General features: G+C 37.3%; 1 protein-coding gene across 1 annotated transcript in view; it reads right to left on the reverse strand.

Moving 5' to 3' along the window:
• The window catches only part of DST (dystonin), a 144,594-nt gene that overhangs the window by 92,941 nt on the left and 32,087 nt on the right, over nucleotides 1-19,566 (reverse strand). The window contains exons 26-31 of the mRNA XM_009999198.1: nucleotides 10,378-10,530; nucleotides 8,162-8,395; nucleotides 7,609-7,890; nucleotides 5,898-6,443; nucleotides 3,353-3,529; nucleotides 434-557 (exon numbers count right to left, since the gene is read on the reverse strand). Of these exons, the coding sequence (XP_009997500.1) occupies nucleotides 434-557; nucleotides 3,353-3,529; nucleotides 5,898-6,443; nucleotides 7,609-7,890; nucleotides 8,162-8,395; nucleotides 10,378-10,530 (1,516 nt within the window). The remainder of the gene's footprint in view (nucleotides 1-433; nucleotides 558-3,352; nucleotides 3,530-5,897; nucleotides 6,444-7,608; nucleotides 7,891-8,161; nucleotides 8,396-10,377; nucleotides 10,531-19,566) is intronic.

The following is a 19,566-nucleotide window of genomic DNA, read 5'->3' on the forward strand; positions in this document are numbered from 1 at the left end:
AATTCCTTGGCTAATCAAACTTCAAATAATTGCTTGGAAACATACCACTGGAGTCTGAACATGCCCCTTCACACTGGAGAATTTATGATCCTCCAGAAATCACTAACTCTGTTTGGCATGCCCATCTATAACATGGGAATTAGACATAATCCCGATTTCTGACAAAAAAAAACACAAACACAACCAACCAGACAAAAAAACCCCAAACAAAAAATGAGTCAAAAATAAAATGACAGCTTTTGAGTCAAAAGTATATGGATCAATGTAGGAGACAGACCAACAATGAAGTTACTGTGTTATAATAGCTTATGAGTCAACAAAACATAGACTTGAACAGTGACACAAGAATGTGGAAACTCTGCCTTTTGTCTCTCCCACTACTTGCATGGAGACACAACTGATAAAAGAGGTATTATGAAAGAAAATGTTTTACCCAGTGTTTTCTGAATCTCATCTTTATCTGGTGTCAACTCTCCCCTTGTATCCAATAACACTTCGGCAGCTTTTTTCAGTTTTTCTACAGCAATTTGGTGGTTAGACACTTGTCCCTGAAGAACCTGTAAAATCCCACAATTATTAGTTAAGCATTGCAGTACAGCTAATAGTTGCACATGCAAGGCTTGAGATAGTCCATACAACCTAAACTTAGTACTAGGAATAAACTAACTCAGTTAATGACTTCTCCTTAAGAAAGATCATCACCAGTGGCTATGGCTGCTGCTGACCTTCTGGCCCTTCTTTTGGTTTATTCACCATCTTTTTTATCTTCTGTTTAACAATAATTCTCTGACTTAGCTGATTCCTTGTGTGTAACTTCAAAATGTGTCTTTTGATTAATTGTTTATAAAGACTAGTTGTACAGACTCATATATGGAGCCAGAAGAAAAATAAATATATTTTTTGACTCGGCATCAGAGACCAATTCAGGGGGAAAAACATGCAGCTATCAGCAGTAGTTACACATATACCATCCCATGTATTGACAAAGGATCAGGCTGATACTGTACTGTAAACAGGAATAATTTGAAACAAGCTGATGATTTTTTGTTTAGGAACCTCCTGAAGCCAGTGTCACTGAATTTTGCCTAGGTTTGTCCATCTAACCAAGGAACACAGCTTTAAAGTCAAGCCCAGCCATGACTCACTCCAGAGTCAACAAAGACAAGAAGGCTGAAAGCAGCTTCCTCTCTCCAGTATATAAAAGTACTTTAGAGTGAATAGTCTTCAAACTATCTTAGGCCTCTGCGCCAGTGTACGTGATGTATCTTTGACTTGAGTCACTTGAATTTTATGTAAGCACAAAATGAAGGGACTTCTCATTTGTTTTTTGATACACACTAACTCAATGAACATATGATTCAAAAGGCCATCTTTTCTGCCCTGGTGGGACAAAGCAGTCATGTCAATGCATTCAGCACTAGTATCCAGAGCACAACAGTGTACCAGAACATAGCACATCTTACTGATCCTCTTGAAACAATAAAGTCAGATAGACCTGAAGAGGACTTTTTCTTGTGCCAGAGAAATATACTGTACTTGTGCAAAAGAAAAAAAAAAAAGACATAACAGAAAACCTTGTGTGCTGACAGAAAGCTGATGCCAGAGGCACTGCAGAGTATTCTGAAGAACAGTTAATCCCCATAAAAAGATTAGACCCCACCATACTGCCAAGGTCTGTGTCTAGCTGGATTATCAGCTGCATGTGTTGGCTACAACAGACAGCTTTAACTTGCAACACCTGACTTGTTCAGAAATACTCTTTGTTTTGCTTTCATTAATTGGCCTTCTTTCTCCAGCCTCCTGTTTCTTCTTTTCCTTTCAATTTTTTGACATGTTGCACCCTCTCCCTTCTTCCCAGCTCATATTCATTGAGAGCTCTTTTGTGTGGGAAGTAATCTGTGTAGGCGTTTCATGAAAGAACCCCAGTATTCACTCCTTTTATATTACTTGCATGAAAATTGGCATTATATAGGATATAATTAGTTTTGGCATAAGGAAAAAAAAGTTTAAATTAAGCTTCAAATTGTAATTGGTGTTATTCCTACTTTCCTAGTACCTGGAAGAACAAATGTACCTAAATCATTTCACTGTTAGGAGTTCAAAATTTACACTTTAAATTTTGTTGTCCTGCAACATGTTATTTGTCTCCTCTGACGTGCCATGCAAAAAGTGTTGTTCAATTAGAGTGGCACATTTGAAAGATACCATGTGGAAGAGGCTGATGTAAGGGAAATGATTAAAGTGTGCACTTTCCAAGAGCTATTGACTATCATTTAGGTTAGACATGAGGAAGACATTATTTAGTGTGAGGGTGGTGAGACACTGGCACAGGCTGCCCAGGGAGCTTGTGGATATCCCCTCCCTGGAAGTGTTCAAGGGCAGGTTGGATGGAGCTTTGACTAACCTGCTCTAGTGGCAGGTGTCCCTGCCCATGCAGGGGGGGTTGGAACTAGATTATTTTTAAGGTCCCTCCCAAGCCAAACCACTCTATGATTCTATGGTTTGTCAACAGCAAATGTATCAGACCTGCACAGATATTCCCCATAAAAAAGACAAAACAGAAACAAAACGCCTGACCAGTAGTCTTGCTCATGAAAAATAAATAATATTGCTTTTTAGTTATAGTATAGATGATTGAATGTGCTTATGAAAATCTAACAGTCAGTCCAAAGACTACACACCATATTAAACTTTATATAACTCACCTTAAACTAACTGGAATTCTACCTTCACAAGTTCCATCACTAACCTGACTTGCCTCTCCTAGGGTTTACATAAAGTGAGTTACTTCCTTGGGGGAGAGGGGTGAGAAGAAACCAAAATACTCTTTTTCTGTCCAGCACAAATACTGTTATCTTCACTCTCTGCAGGGCACATAATACTGGATACAACTGAAGCAGGCAAACAGCCTAGAGACATCTCACTACTTATCTAGTAGGATCCCTTTCATAATGCAATAACACACAAATATGAACAGAATAAAGAAAGAGACAGACAACAAAAATTAAATGGTTTTCTCTGTCAGGAACTCAGTCCCAAGCCCTACTCCAACAGCAAACTGTAATCACTAAATGCTTTCTTAGTTCAAAAACTTTCTAGATTTCATCCTATCATTTGCCAAGCAATAAGAAAATGTATCTTTCTTTCACCATCCTGGCCCCCCCCCTTTTTTTTTTCATCCTGATAATGCTCTGGACAGCTGAATTTGATAACTATAAAAGTTGCACGCCCACATGCAAGGCAAGAATTTAGCTTGCAGCCACTTGGATTACATTAGATCATCCTGGTTTTCACACAAAAAAAAGCAGCGCCTTCTAGGACAGAGATACTTCTGCTTTTTAAAGCTTTTCACCTTTGTTTCTTCTAGTTGTCTTTGGAGATTTTTGGGATCCACTGCAATTGGCTCAGATAATTGTTTCTTCACAGCTATTTCAGAGGCTTGGAGACCTGACAAAAGTCCAAATGAGGCATCTTCATAATGCTGGTATTTATCCACCAGGTCTTTAAGGTTATTTCCAACGATGCTACACTAAAAGAGCAGAAAAAAAACCCAGGCAAATACCCAGACATTAAACTGTGTGCTACGTTTCATAGCAATCTCAAAGTCATACTTTCTCTTCTGAAATACTGCATTATTTTCTCCTTTCATCATTCTGCTCTCTAACTGATTTCTGAACTAAGGCACAACAGCCAGGCAAGCTACACAGGTCTTCCCAGTTTGTGCTCCTCAAGTGTGATTTAGGATCAATTCACTGATGAGGGTGGGAAACTGGAATCCTACCCATCATTCTAGAACAGGAAAAGCTTTAGGAGCACTTTTTGATTCAGCAGTGTAAAGATTCTTCATCAGCACTCTCACACCAAAAATGCAGCCAGTGGAAGCTAGATATGTAAAATAAATAAATAATTCAGAAAAGACGTGTACATTAAAATACAGACAGCAGAGTACTGCTTTCACAAATGCCTTATCTGCATAGGGAATCCTAAGCACTGCGGCTCAGCATGGCACAAATGCTTTGTTTCAGTTACTTAAGAATGTCACCTGACCAAGATCTTATTAGTCCTGTATTGTTAGTGTGCCCCAAAATGCACACTTGGAATCTTCACATAAAGAGGTCAGTGGACCTGTTTCAGTCTTTCTGGAGATGGTTTCACATGCAAAATCTGATTGTATCAAGTCATAATATTTAGAAACAGTTACTTCAAATATTTATATTCTGAATCTTCCAAACACTGTATTTTAATAGTTACATTCGGTACTTGGTCTCCATCTGGTGGGCAAATATAGAATGCACTCATTTACATACCCACTGACCTAACAATTTAAGATTCCTTCACATATAAGCCTATGAACTCGTGTGTGTGTGAATGTATATATTTCATAAAAATAAAAGCAATGTCAATATTTATTACAAGCAAGAAGCTTTTACAAAGGGAAAAAGGTTACTACAAACCCCTTTAAAAACTTGGAAGATGTCACAAATTGTGTGATCTCACTTTATAAAAGTCTGTTCTTAAAGTTCTTAATAAGGCTCAAATTAATAAGAAAAGCCTACTTTGTGTTAGTTTTTCTCTGCAGATTTATGGTCAAATATTTAAAGTATGCCATGTCTGTGCTAAGCATATATAACGGAAAGGATAGAATTTGACAAGTTGACTAATCTGAGACCACAAATCAAGCTGATAGCATAGAATTTTTATGTGCATAAAAATAAGATCTCTGAAAAATGCTGCAGTTAAATCTTCACATTCGCTCTCAAACTAATCCAATAAACCAGCTGTTTCACTGTTCAGGTAGGAAAGTTAGGTAGGAAAATGAAAATGAGCTTCAGCAAACAAAGAGCCTTCTTCATAAAATGTTCCGCAGAATTTACATTGTGATAAAATCCCTGACTTTACAGAATTTATGTTTCTGAGCAAGAAAACCTAAAAGAGATTAACATTTTCAAAGGTGGCTATTGTTGCAAACCAAAACTGAATCAGTGGACACTAAAGCTCTAATAAGAAGTCTGAACCTATGATACTAGAAAATTATGTAAATGCATAGAGAAAACATGCAGACAGTAATTGTCTCTTAAATGGTTCAATTAATAAATATTTCAAAAGTTTATGGTTTCAGAATATTATCAATATTGAACAACACTTTGTTATTGTTTTGAAAACAGATGGAGAGTCGGCATGTGAGGCCAGTTGGTGATGTTTGTCTCAATCTACCAGACAGATTTCAATTGTGAACCTGGCAGAGGTGAATCATCTTTCCTATCTAAGGTACATAGAATAATCTGCACTGCTAGTTTCCCATTAGTTAAGAGACTAAGCTCAGATTCTTAAGAATAAAATACTTGAGTAGTGGTAAAGAACTGCTATCCCCAAAATCAGTACTTTCTTACATGCCTTGTGCTGACAACAAAGGTCACATTGGGACAAAATTTCAGCATATAAATAAAATTGGAGTTTTGAATGTTAATCTTGGCATGGTCTCTCTTTTTCTATACTCATTTTATTAGTAAGAAGCCAAGTAAATAAGCAGTTGTGGGAAATACTGCAAGGAACATAAATAAATATTATTTAAAAGTATTACAATTTTTCTCCAACCTGAAATGTTAGTGAGGCATCCTGTATTGTCATAAACTCAAAGAGTCTGTTTAATGCTGGAAAGAACAATGCAGGAATCTGGTCTTAGTTTTCTCTTAAAATACCAGGAAGAAAATTTCATCCTTTCAGACCTTAAATACTAAAGCAGATTTTCTAGAAAAGCATCTTGTTCTTTTATTTAACCTTGAGAAACAAATAAGCCACTATTTCCCACAGTATTCATTTCATCAGCTAACTCCTTTCTATGCAAATTGCCAAATGAGTAACAGTAGACTTTCTTACTCAGCATAAATAAAACTTACCTTAGTATAGAGAGATTTGAAACGATCCGAAGCAGTATCCAGTTTATTTTGCACTTCAGCATATGTAGCTGAAGTATCAATACCATCTTTATCAACCTTCACACCATCTCTTTTGCTACATGATCTTGCTGCATCTAAAACTCTTTGTCCAGAAATGGTAATATACCGTAAATCACCTTTGTGAGATATAACATCTTCTGAAAAACTCTTTTGCCTTTTCAGTTTGATCATAATACCAGTGAAGTCAGAAGCACCTGCATCCAAATTGTCAAGTTCTTGTTCTGCCTGCTGCAGCCAGGTTTCAAATTCACTATAGTCTGCATCAAATTTCTCAAGTTCTTCTCTTAGAGAATGAGTTAACTTCATTTTCCGTTCAGATTCAGCTAAAGCAGTTTCATACTGAGCCTTCAGCTCTTTCAGGTTCCTTTGCATCCTGTCTTTTTCTTCAGGGGAAAGGTAGTGCCCTTGCTTCTCAAGCAGTGCCTGAGCAGACTGGGTTGCTATTATGACAGCCTGCTGCTGTGAAATAATTTTCTCATGTTGAGCCTACAAAAAAAAAATTTAAAATGACCAGCACCTTCTCAGATTGTTCCATTAAACCACTACTGTCTTGAAATCTCTGCTGAATTCTGCTTAGAAATTATGAGTAAAACCAAGTCCATCAAAAGGATAAAAACCTTTTCTAATTTTCATACTATTTCTTAAAAAAACATTTGGTCAGTAAATTTAAGTGAAAGCATGACTCCTGGACATCATAGTTCTGTGCAGTTTCAAAGTTTTACAAAACATCCAATGGTAATTTCAGCTAGATATACAGGCCACTATCAAATGGGAGTCTTCAAGTATCACTGGAACTCAGAGATACAAGGAGATACATATATATATTTATCACACAAACACTTCCCCTGTACTTCTAAAAGACAATTCTGTATAGTAAAAACTAGACATTATCAATCTCTTTAAAATTGTCTCCTAGTAACAATGATTTTCTTATTCCTCAACATTTAGGATAGTGTGCTTACTGTAATCAAAATTTTCCTATTTCCCTGTCTCAAACAGGATTTATCAAATAAAGCCTTCAAAAGTGGGCATCTTTCCAAATCAAAGCTATTACATTTCCTGTTACATATGTTATAGCTACCATTTCACAAACACAGCCCAAAAGAAGTGAAAGCATCAAACATTAAAAATAATACAGATACTTTCTTATTATCCATTTTTAATTTAATTTTTCAATTTCAAGAGCAATGATTCCTATCAAATATACTTTGCCATAAAATAGATCTGTTTGACTTTGAAAACTGAGACACATCCTATGCATAGGAACTAGAACTGTGTGCCAAATTAAAAAACATATTGCAAAAAGTTTCTTTCAAAACGGTTTCCACTCTTGAAGGTCCTCTATTCCCATGTAAAATAGCTACAGACTGGCATGCTTTTCTTCCATGAGCACAGTGGGCAATTAGCCTGCAGGCTTTACTGCAGAAAAGAACTGTCATAAAAGTGGAAGAACCTTAAAACTGCAGTATTAGCAAAAAAGTGACACACTGGCAACACATTCTAACTACTGAAATTCCTGCTACTGAATATGACTAAATTTCCAGTGTCTTCTCCAAAGTCTATGACAGAAAGGATGAGATTGAATTCACCAAAGTAGAATTAGGACTGACAGGCTTAGCACCTAAATGTTGAATAAACCCAGTAATAGTACCTTGACTTTCTGATACTGCTGGTTCAGATTATCATCTGTGGTTTTTACTAGTCCATCCACTTGAGTTTCCATGTCTTGCTGAATTTCCAGCAGATTACCATTAACATCATCCTCCTCTTCTTCCAAAGCCTTCACATCTCCCTCTCCAAAGTGCATTCCATTCTGTTGTATCACTTGCTTAAATTTCCGGCTGTGCTCTGCCTCTTTATCCACATTTGATAACCAATCCAAGAGATTTTCTATTGTACTTTTAGTTTCTTCCAGCTGTTCTATGGCTGCAACCTACATTGAAATTTCACAGTTACAGTTTAGAAATCTTCTTTAGGCACTACAAAATATCACATGCAGACAGACCATTTAAATAAAATACATTAACATTAAATAAGATTTGATTGACATGTATGTTGCTGTTTATTTTATAAAAATAAACCAGTATTTATTAGTCACCCAAATGAAATATTAATGTCTCCACAGTATATCAATAAGTTGCAAGACTAATCCTGTAAGTAACACAAAAAGTTTGAATAAATATATGAAATGGTTGCCTAACAACCTTTTCTGTTTCCTGCTTAATTGCTGTTGTCATAGCTTTATCCAGTTCTTTTTTGGACTCTTCTGCCTTCTGGCTAAGGAGCAAACACTTTGTCTTAGCTTCATTCAATTTCTGTTCAAGAATAGTCTTGTCTTCTTGTGACAACTTTTCTCCATTCTCTTTCAAGAAGGTTTCAGTATTTTTCACAATCTCTGCCAGTGTCTGGGCACTCATTCTCATGTCTTTTTGTATCTCCTTTTGAGAAAAAAGAAGAAAGAAAAAAGGAGCAAGTACATTATTCACCACAGTTTTCAAATTAATGGAATTTCCAATTTATTGGAACTATCTCTGTTCTAGGGGTGAGCACCACTCCAGTCTTTTTTAATTTGAGAGAGTACACAATACATTGCTAAATTGCAGGTAGGATTATTAAAAAAGTAAAATCAATTCAACATCTGATAATGTTGCTGCAGCTCAATTAGTCTTTTTTTTTCTTTAATTGCAAATCTGTTGACTTACACTCCTATTCAGACTCAGAACACTTTTCCCCAACAGCTCAAATATTGTATTTCCATGTACACAGAAGAAAAGAGACCTTGTTCTTTAGATATCAAAAGATAAAGTAAATCTGCTACACTGTAGTTAGGTGATTCTCCTGACAAATTCCATTCCATTACTGTCCTAACAGAAAGCTGAGGAAAATAAGGCAACTGAATAAAATTCAGAAACTTGTAGTCATCTTTCCCAAGTATACGCTTTCCTGTATTTCTGTTTTCTTCAGGCCAGGAATACCATAAGAATATAATGATTACAATTAAAGAAAGATATTTCCATCTCCAAAGAATGTTGTAGTCCATTAAATTTCACAGAATCTACCTCCCAGTTATCTGAGAGCTTTAATTGTAGCAGTAATTATGCTAATGAACACATTCACCCAGTTACTGAAATAATTAAGGTTTTTTTAGTTTGTATGCAGTGTAACAACTCTAGAAGCTGCAAGACAAAATATTTTATTCTCATCCTAGACTACAGATTTTGCAGCCATTACAGAATACAGTCTGGCAGCTAAAAACACAGCTTGTTTTACACACGTCAGCGAGTATGTTAGATTTTCCTGGGAACACTGTATTAAGACAAGATTCTGTTTCTCTGAGAAAGGTATCTGTGCTGCATTTCAAACAGCTGACTGAGGACAAAAGCTCTGAATTGTTCTGTAAGAGACTTCTTTTAAGTCCTCATTCCCCTCCTGAGACACATTTCTACAATGGTGTCTACAAGAAATCAGTCAGCAAGTAACAACTAGACTTCTAGGCAGTCACAAAGAGCTGATGGAAGAAAAAGAAGCATATGATTTATCAGAACTTCACTACATGGGGTATCCTAGTTAGGCCACAAATTCTTAAAACAGCTAAATGATATCACAGATATCACAGGGGTGTCTCAATATTTCTACTGACTATAAGGAGAACTTCACAAATTAGATGCGTTATTTTCAAGATAAGTAAAGCAAGGCAAGATGAATAAGGGCATTTCTGCCTTTAAAGATTACTAAGCCTGATTTGGAGCTCTACAGTCCAGTAAACTACTACTAGGATAAGGAGGAAGAAGAAAAGTATCAAGTCCTGCCATCAACCATCAACTCAACCAGTGTCAGTCAAAGCTGAGTATAAGCTTATAGGTGACAGTACACAGCTGAGAAGCAAGGTCTCAGTAGGAAACCAAACAACTGAAAGGACTCTGTTACACAAGGACTCCAAGGAGTTTGCCACCAACACTAGAAAAAACAGTGAGGCAATGGAAAACCTCAGGCAAGAGAAAGACTTGCAGTAAAATTCTTCAAACAGGAATAAGGACTCCTTGGTACCAGTTAAAAAGCTGGTTAAATTATTTTTGTATAATAAACAAGTGTGATTTTATCACACCTATCAGAAACAATTTTAAGTTAATGTATAACAGATATCATGGCTGCTCCAAGTGTGCTTCATGAAATGTCTAGCACATACTCTCTATTCCAGTGTCTCCTGTTGTGAAAGTTTCTTTCTTCCCACTGGCACATACTGGAGTGTACTCATGGGCAACAGTTTAAATGTATGCCCCTTAAGCCTTTACTTTTGGTAGGTCAAACAAATATATTTTACTGTCCTCTCACATGACAGTCTTGCTACTCAACAAAAGAGTCTAGTCACTCTCCTGTGCACTCAGTCTTCTTTGAATTGTCTGTCTAGAATTGTGCATACCTCCTGTTTGGTTTGGTATTGTTCTAGCTCAGCCTTGCTGTCTCCAATGACAAGAGACTCTCGCTGTCCGATCAGTCGATTTTCAGTCTGTGTAAGCAAATCACAGACTTCCTGCAGTTTCTCTTTGCACTCCTGGTGCCGTTCAGCCACATCCTATATTAGAGCCAAATACAATCGAACAATAAAACAAAAACATCCTCACTTCAGGAACTAACAGACATTTCAACAGGAATCACCTTTGAACATCAGTATTGCAAAGCATTCAGTTTTAAAGTATGCTGTAAACATGATAGCAGTGGTACAAAGAGCAAGATGAACATACATAAGTTATGGATAAATCTCAAATATGTTGTAAGTAAAAGAGACCATGTGTGATGGAACTGCTCAATGAAAGTCTGGCCATGCACATATGTGAAAGATGAAATCTCCAAACAACAGGGGTGAAAATCCAGTCTCTTAACCGCTTGAAACCTGTGATAAACCCTATTAATTCTGAAAAAAAGGATATCAAAAGAGAAGTTAGTTGTGATTGTGAGTTAGCTCTTGCTGGTATGCATAACATGTTACCTGAATAGAAAGAGTTGACTTTTCAAGCAGTTGTAAAGAACAAAACATGCAATCTCGTTATTGTTACTAAGCCCTGGAAAAGTTATCTATGCCTTTCCTTTATTTTTTGTTTTTTCACAAAGTATGTGGAAACAAATGTTTTTAAAATGGCAAAATAAGTCTTTAAAATGCTAAACCACCTTTCATTGTCTATAAACTGGAGGCTGAGGTGGTGATTAACAGTCTTAACGGTGCTTGTGTCAGAGAAGAGGAGATGCAGTTATACTGCAACATCTTACCAGCCTCCTTTGACTCTACAAAGGCTGCTTATGCTTGCCAACTGCAGCCACGCCAGCTGAAGAGGTAACTGTCCCAGCTTGACTCATAGTTTTCCCAGTGCCCATGCCTCAAATTGCAAGTATCTTAGTTGATTTATCATATGTTTGTCCCTCTAACCTGTCTCTGTCAAAACAAGCCATGCTAAAAAGGATTTAAACAAATCTGGTTCTTTGACTTTAAAGACCTAGAAAAAACATCACATAAACAGATGACCTGACAAATCAGAGAAAAAGAACATCTTCAGCAGTGCAGAAGTGATGAGCAATGTGTGGTAGTAAATTCATTGATCAATACAGCTGCAGCTGGAAGAGTTCACTATTTCATTTAATTACTGATATAGCTGCCAACACCTGTGAGAAATTTCATTTTTTTCTCACTGCTAAGAAAAGCAGACCTGGTCACCTCAGACTGTACAGAGCCTAATGCCCCAAACCATATCTGTCCATAATCTCATATCAATCAATTCACCAAAGTTGATCAATACCTTCTATGCAGACTTGCAAATATATCTGTAGTAAAAACAGAGACCATAGGAATACACTTCATACTCAATGCTGGTATCAAAATTCCTCATCCATAGACAAAAACACTCAGCACACATTCACACAGCAAAGCAAACCTTCTGAGCACCCAGCTCTTGTGCTGCCTGTAAGTGAGTCTCTAAACTTTCCACTTGAGATCTTATTGCTTCCTGTACTTCCTGAAAAGATTTCTGGGTGGTATTTAAGAGCCTCAGCAGCTGTTTGCTCTGATTAGGAGAAAGATCTTGGGCATGTTCTGAAATGAAGAACTGAACATCAAATGCAGTGGACTCCAGTTGCATTTTTTTACAGCAGAGCTCTGCAGCAGTGTTCTGTAAATTAAGAGAAGGAAATAGTGGCAATGAAGACAAATTCTGTACAAAAAAAAATACAAGTATCATAATCCTTTATTCTTAGCTCCTGTTCCAAAATACTTTTAGGAGACAGTGTGACCACAGTAAAACAAAACTCTGTCGAAATCCTTCTAACATATTCATATATGACACGTGAATTTGTTCTTGGGACAGTCCAGTCCGAGTAACAAATAAGATGACCTTAAACATCTCTATTTCTTTGCTCTTTCATGGATGTCTGCAAACTGGCTGACCTTCAATTTCTGTAAAAAAAAAATACAAGTATCATAATCCTTTATTCTTAGCTCCTGTTCCAAAATACTTTTAGGAGACAGTGTGACCACAGTAAAACAAAACTCTGTCGAAATCCTTCTAACATATTCATATATGACACGTGAATTTGTTCTTGGGACAGTCCAGTCCGAGTAACAAATAAGATGACCTTAAACATCTCTATTTCTTTGCTCTTTCATGGATGTCTGCAAACTGGCTGACCTTCAGTTCTGGAAGACTTATTTCCAGGTTCTAGGTCTAAAGACCCAGAAATGTTAAATTACTTACTTGCAAGCAGTTCTATTCTTAACATCACAGCAAGAAACCCCATTTCTAGCAGTGTGGTAAATTCTGTCCACAGTTACACATTGTGCAGCCCCTATAACATTACTATGCATACTGGAACCCTATTAAAGCATGGTAAAATAATGTCATTTTTATCATTCTTACATACAGAGGTATAATAAATGTTACTAAAAGCATGATCTGATTTATTTTTCATTACTCATTTGATGAAGTGCATAATGAAGAGGCTTTTATTTCTCCTCATTTTCTGTTCTTACATATAATTGATTTGGAAAGTAATTAAATATCAGTAAGGATTCCAGATCTTATGCATAAGATCCAATTTTAATCACTGAAATTTTGTATTCTAAATTAGATTTCCAAAAAGGATCAGATTTATTGCAACAATTGTAAGCAGAACCCATAGCTTTTTTAGTAAGTCAAACTCTATAATTTTTTTTTTTCAAGATATTAAGCAAACCCACAAGACCTTATTAATGGATTATCAATTAGTTGTCTTAAGTAATTAGTTCTAGCTGTCTGTTTAAGCAATAGAAGTTAGTGAGCAGGAATAAAAAAAACCCTAGCTAATAATTCATAAGTAGTAACATTTGTCAGAAACATCAACACCTGCCATAAAGGATACTTACTTTAAGCAGCTGTAAGCTTCTCTTAATCTCTTCTGTATCATTAGTATTCACTATGAAGTCATTCATGATGTTACTGTTTTCTGTGATCCAGTCTGAAAATCTCTGCAGCTTGCTTAAAAGTTGTTGGTGTAATACTGCAAGCTTAGACTAGAAAGGGAAGTTGTATATTTATTTACAGCCCTGAAGCCTAGTCACATTTTCTATCATATTGAATAGAATCACACATGTATTTTTATATTAAGATAAAACAACAACAAAAAGCAAAATAAAATCCTTTGGTTTTAGCTTCATTACCTTGAAGAAAACCAAGATAAAAAATACACCAATAAAAACATACCATTTCCGAGTCAACAGCACAGACTATTTGTTTTGCTCGTTTGAAAGATGTATCACGGACTGCCAAAAATGCTTCCTGCAAATAATTATAGCTTATCTGTAGCTCCTTAAGTTTCTCTTCAGGAATATCGCTGTGACAAAACTTTAAAAACTCTTCTGTCAACTTCATGTCCTTTTTTAGGATAATTGCAAAGGTAGCCAGCCCTGATTCAAATGACTACAAAGATAAAATACATAAAATGTGTGAAGTTACTACACAGGAAAGGCATTTAAATCTTAATTACTTTAACTATATTTGAAATATTTCTTTATTTATCTACAGGCTTTTCCTAGCACCCATCACTGAAGTAACAAGCATAAAGAACACTTTACTTACTTCTAGTTGTTCCAGTTCGTCTTTTAGTATTTCCAGGCTGTTACTAACAGGCTGCTGGTTATCTAGGTGGTTTTTCATATCTTGAAGCACTGCCAAATGTCCTTGCATTTTCTCTGTTAACTTTAAACACTGCTGTACTCCATTGACCTGAAAATGAGTTTTAACAATAAGAAAAGTTTATCCAAACTGATGGACTTGTGAATGTGTTAATAAAAGTCTTTGCTTTAATTATAATTTATTTAACACTATTTTTTCAACCTCTTTTTCCAGTTTAATTATTCTCTACATCACCTGGGAGGATTCGGGTGAAACGTTTAACACAGGACATGTAACACATACCAGCTGTTGTTACTTACCATGCCAGTGGGGACGTCTTCTGGGACTGCTTCTTTTGTTTTGAAAACAGGCTCAGTAAAGCCTTTGGACCCGCTGTCTGTCTTCCCATGCTCCTTGTCACTTTTCCAAGCAACGGCTGTGTCATCTGTCAATGTTTTCTCTTTAGCTATTTCTGATCCAAACTTCAATTGTTCTGTTGAGAAAAGAGTACAAAGCCCATCTACTTTGTCTTTACCCTCTTGTTCTGCTGTGACACCAGCAATCTGTGAGCTCGTAAGCAAACCACTTATCAGCTCCTCTAACTTGCTTGTACTTCCATCTCCAGGTGAGATCTGAAAAATCTCCAGAAGTTCAGAAGTAGTAAGTTTTGGAACAGGAACTTTCACATCCATTTCACTCTTCCTTTCCCCTGGATCATCCATCTTTTGCTTGCAGGATTCCTGCTTCAGAATATCACGAAGAAGATCAGGACTTTTACAGTCAGGCCAAAGCAATGAAAGAGCATCACTGTCCTTTGGCTCTGTACATGGTGTGGTAACCATTAATGCAGTTCTAACAGCATTGTTTATTTGCTTGAGATTTGACTCATTAGACATGTCACTCCCCAGTTGGCTGCTTCTAACCATTTTAAGTAAATTTTGCATTAAAATTTTGGTATTGGAGTAACTTAGGGGTTCACCCTCCTGCTTGCAATAAACATATTCCATTTTCAGTTTCCTTTGTAATATATTCTTTAAGTCTTCCATTAGTCTGCCAGACATTTCTGGTAATTGTGCTTCCTTTACTTGAAAATCTTTGGAAGGTCCCATTTCCTTTTGTAAGGACTCCATGGATATTTGTTTTCTGAAACCATTTCCAAGGGAAGAAGCCTCATTGGCCATGAAGTTTTCTCCGCTTGTGTTTTTCAGCATACCATGTTCTTTCTGGGCACCATAATTCAAGTCAGCCCCTCTGCTGCTCAGAATTGTCGAAGAAACATCAGTGGAATGGGTATGACTCCCAGAAGGTAGCTCTTCATTCTCATTCCCTGCTTCCTTGGCATACTCAATACTTCCTAAATCTACTTTTACTGGGGAAAATTCACTATCATTGCTGCTCTTTTTTTCTGAAAAGTCTTTACGATCGTTATCAGTATTTTGACAGACAACTTTCCCTGTTTCTTCAGTTACACTAATTTCCTTTGCTTTCACTGTATCAGTTGGGGGGAAAGAGTAAGTATTAGATTCATCTGAATGTGTTTCTTCTTTATTTAGCAGAGAATCCTTTTCACTCTGTATACCCCTATTTTTCCCTCTTTCTCTGTCCTCAAAGAAACAGGATTCACTTTTATTCCATTCCGAATGGCCAGCTTCTTGCTTGTCTGTTACATATTGTTTTAAAGAAGAGGAAATGTCAAAATCTCTCTTACATTCATCTGATTTCACACCACCTACAATGTCAAGCAACGTTTGATCAATGTTTACTTGTTCTGTAATTGAAACAGGAGTTTCTCTAGCAGCTTTAACTACTGATGCATCAAATATTTCCCCAAGGCTTTCCATCTGAATGGGACTTTTACTTAGCCCCATGGTATCACATTCCTCCAGAATATTTACTCTATTTTTATTTTCTGTACAAATGTCAAAATCTTTTTGTATTTGACGATGCTTTCTACTGGTGACTGAATATACTTGGTCACTTCGTGAACTATCACCACCATTCACATAAGCCGTATCCATAAGGAATTTATTGTCCACTTGGGATGAACTTTCGTTTAGCTGTTCCATATCACACATACAATTTAGTGCCTTTTCCTCTGCAAATACTGCTTCTCTCTGTCTTTGCCCATGATTGGAATGTAACATTGGCATGGCACCATGGTTTTCATTCATACTATGAATGAAGCATTCTGAGAGAAGCAAATTTGCATGAGTGCTTTCATCATCACCAGTAGCTTGGTTTGTAACTGGGAAGGCTGTTACACTAACATCAGATATCCCAATATCATCAAGAAGCTGAGAATTTTGAACCTTAAGCTGTGTTCTATTAGAGCCTTCACTCTTACAGGGTATCCATCCAGTGTCAATGGTATTTTCAGACTGAACAGGCTCAGTAGTATCTTGTGACGTGTGTTTACTTTTGACACAACTCCCATGCTCGTCTTCTGTTTCCTGCTGCCTGTCTTCTTCACTTGTAAGACTAACACATTTTTCCTCAGAAACATCTGATGCAGATTCACATTTCTCTGAGGATAGTTTTCCATTTCCATGGTTAGACTGGAATTGCAAAGTACACCCTCTCTTGTGGCCTAAAGACAAGAAACAGTCATCGATATTCTGATTATTTTCATTGCTATTTTCTGTATCTCCTAAGGAAATTAACAGCTGGTCACCTTTATTTATACATTGATGGTTTGAGTAAAAAATACTGATTTCTTCATCACTGTCAGAATCTGTGTCAGAGTCATCATAGCTATCATAGTCCTCCTCATCCTCTTCCTCCTCCTCTGTTTGCTCCTCCTCTGTTTCTTCACATTCTTCCTCATAGGAGTCACTTTCCACTTTCATTTCATCTTCCTCATTTCTGTCTTCATATATCTTCCGTAAAGAGCTAAGACCTCCTTTCTTTCTTTCTTCACTCTCCAGAGTAACAGGTAATTCTTTCTCCTTCTCTCCAAAGCTCCCTGTTCTTTCCCTTTCCTCTTCAGGGATTCTCTCCATAGTTTCAACAGTTGCAGAAGCTATATTTACACTCTTAGGTAGATCTGCTAGATTTACATGGACACTGTCTCCAACACTAGATGCATGTTCTTGAAGAGAGCTGGTTTCTTCTCTCAGGGCTATTAGACCACATCTCTCCTCTAGAAAACCTAACGGAACTGATGTTTCAGACAATTCTGGCTCCGGTGTACCATCCCCCAACTGCAAAGCATCAAAACCATCATCACCTTGAGGAGTGTCATAGGAATCATCGTCATCATTTTGTGAAGTATCATAGACATCACTGCTATCATCATCAGCCTGAGGTGTTTCGTAGGCATCATCATCATCAAATTGAGAGCTGTCATCTTCAGAAGCTGCCTCACCACACTCATGCTGCAAGCAGTTACGTTCAAACTGTGCGATGTCATCGCTCCCTTCCACAGATGAGTCAGAACTACTGTGACATGGCTCTAACCTGTAAAATGTGAGATTGTTTTCTTCTATTAGCCTTTCTGCTGTGCTGTTACTGCTCCCCACAGGTGGTCCATCATGTGTAACAATGTCGACACCCAATGAAGGCCTGCAGTGCACGTCTCCACTGCCTTCTAGACACAGCTTACTCTGCAAATCAGTACAATCCTCCAAGAATGGCCTGCCACATACATAAAGACAGTCCTCTAGGGATGGCCTGGCATGCGCATCAGTGTAGGGCTGCAGCACTTGCTCATTATATGCATTATCTTCAAACTGCAGTGTGTCACCACACTGTCTAATTAATTCTTCTGGAGGACTGTATTTGGTATTGGCACTGATGGATGAAAAAGGACTTCTCTGAAAATCATCTTTCTTGCCACTGTCCAGCACCACTCTGATATTGTCAGCTTGCAACATATGAGGCCCATACTCTGGGCACCTTTCCAGCTCTCTCCACGTTTCATTATGTGACAAATCATTCACACTCAAGGATTTTTTTAAGGTTTTATCATTCTCTTTTTCATTACCCAGACTGTCTGCCATATAAATCTCTTCTTTCTCTGTTTCTGAAATAAAATTTGGACATGAGTAATTTGGAGGACATCCTTCAATGTTTCCCAAATTTGCCTTCTGATTTTTGTGCTTAGGCAGCTCTGTCCACTCAGAAACCTCCGCAAGACTTCTGAGTCCATTTCTGTCCATGGAATTCCAAGTACTACTTACTACTTTTTTACATTCTGTAGGATTAGTTAACAATGTCTCCTGTGTATATTCTAATTGCTCGGTATGGATAGAATTGCAATCATCCAGTCTACACCCATGGAAATCTTCTTCCTGTGAAGATACATAATTCTCAAAATCTTCCAAGTTATTTAATTGTCTGTTATTGGAAGTATTCTCAGCACCTGAAAAATTACCCTGAACACTGTCTGTTTCAATATTCAAGGGGACACTGCCAGATGACTTTAGGTTAATTCCTTTTGAGCTTATGCATTTGTTCTTAAACTCAGTTTCTGACACATAAGCATTGCATGCAGCACCATCACTCCCCAGGAACATATTGATGGCTTCCTGCAGTTGTCCATCATATAACAAAAGTCTCCCTCCAGTGTTTGCATCCATATAACTATTTATCATCAGATAAGATATGAATAATTTCTTAGCTTGATCTAAATCATGGCATACAGGGTCTTCTGTGCCAGAATCTTCATGTTCCTCCTCAGGGTCATGAAATACAGACGGCAGGAATTCATAGGTTGATAACCATCTTGCAGCATTTTTACAAGGAGACTCTAATTCTTCAACATTGGGCATTTTATCTGGTAAAGTCACATTGGTCAAAACAGACAGAGTATTGATGTCTATTATCCCTGATTGTGCAGCCTTATCTAGACTGACTATTTCACAAGTTTCTGGAATGTAAAGCGCAGCTATTTTCTGCCTATCATTTAGTATTTTGAATGCCAGCTCATTTGTTATCATCTCTTGGTGCAAGGAAGTTGATATGGGGAATATTTCACCAGTGTGAGGCCAGATGAGTCCAACAAAGCCTCTCTGTGCTTCTAATATCAGCAGCGCGCTGGTAGATGATATTAAGTTGCATTGCACAGCTTCATCAACAGTCAAGCGCTGTCCTGAATTTGGACAAAGGATTCCTCCAGTCTGAACCTGATGTGTGAGGATCCCACAAGCAGTGTCCTGATCTACCATCCCTTGTCTCATGGCCTCTTCCACAGTCATTTGCTTCCCTGAGTTAGGGTCAATTATACCTCCAGACATTAACTGAGCACCCAGCAGCCTGAACATTGTTTCCCGATCGATGAGTCCTTCATGGGCTGCCCTCAAAATAGGTATCTTCCTTCCACATTTGAACATGATTCTACCTTTTTCTTGTGGTTTCACAGGTAAGAGTCTTAGCCCTGTTTCTTCATGTATTATGCTTCTATGAATCATCTGTTCAAGAGAAATCTTCTCAGCACAGTTGGGGTCTATGAGATCTTTACTTGTGTCTTGTTTTTC

This window comes from Chaetura pelagica, unplaced genomic scaffold (genome assembly GCF_000747805.2).
Source record: "Chaetura pelagica isolate M959 unplaced genomic scaffold, ChaPel_1.0 scaffold90, whole genome shotgun sequence".
In the NCBI taxonomy this organism is placed as follows: domain Eukaryota; kingdom Metazoa; phylum Chordata; class Aves; order Apodiformes; family Apodidae; genus Chaetura; species Chaetura pelagica.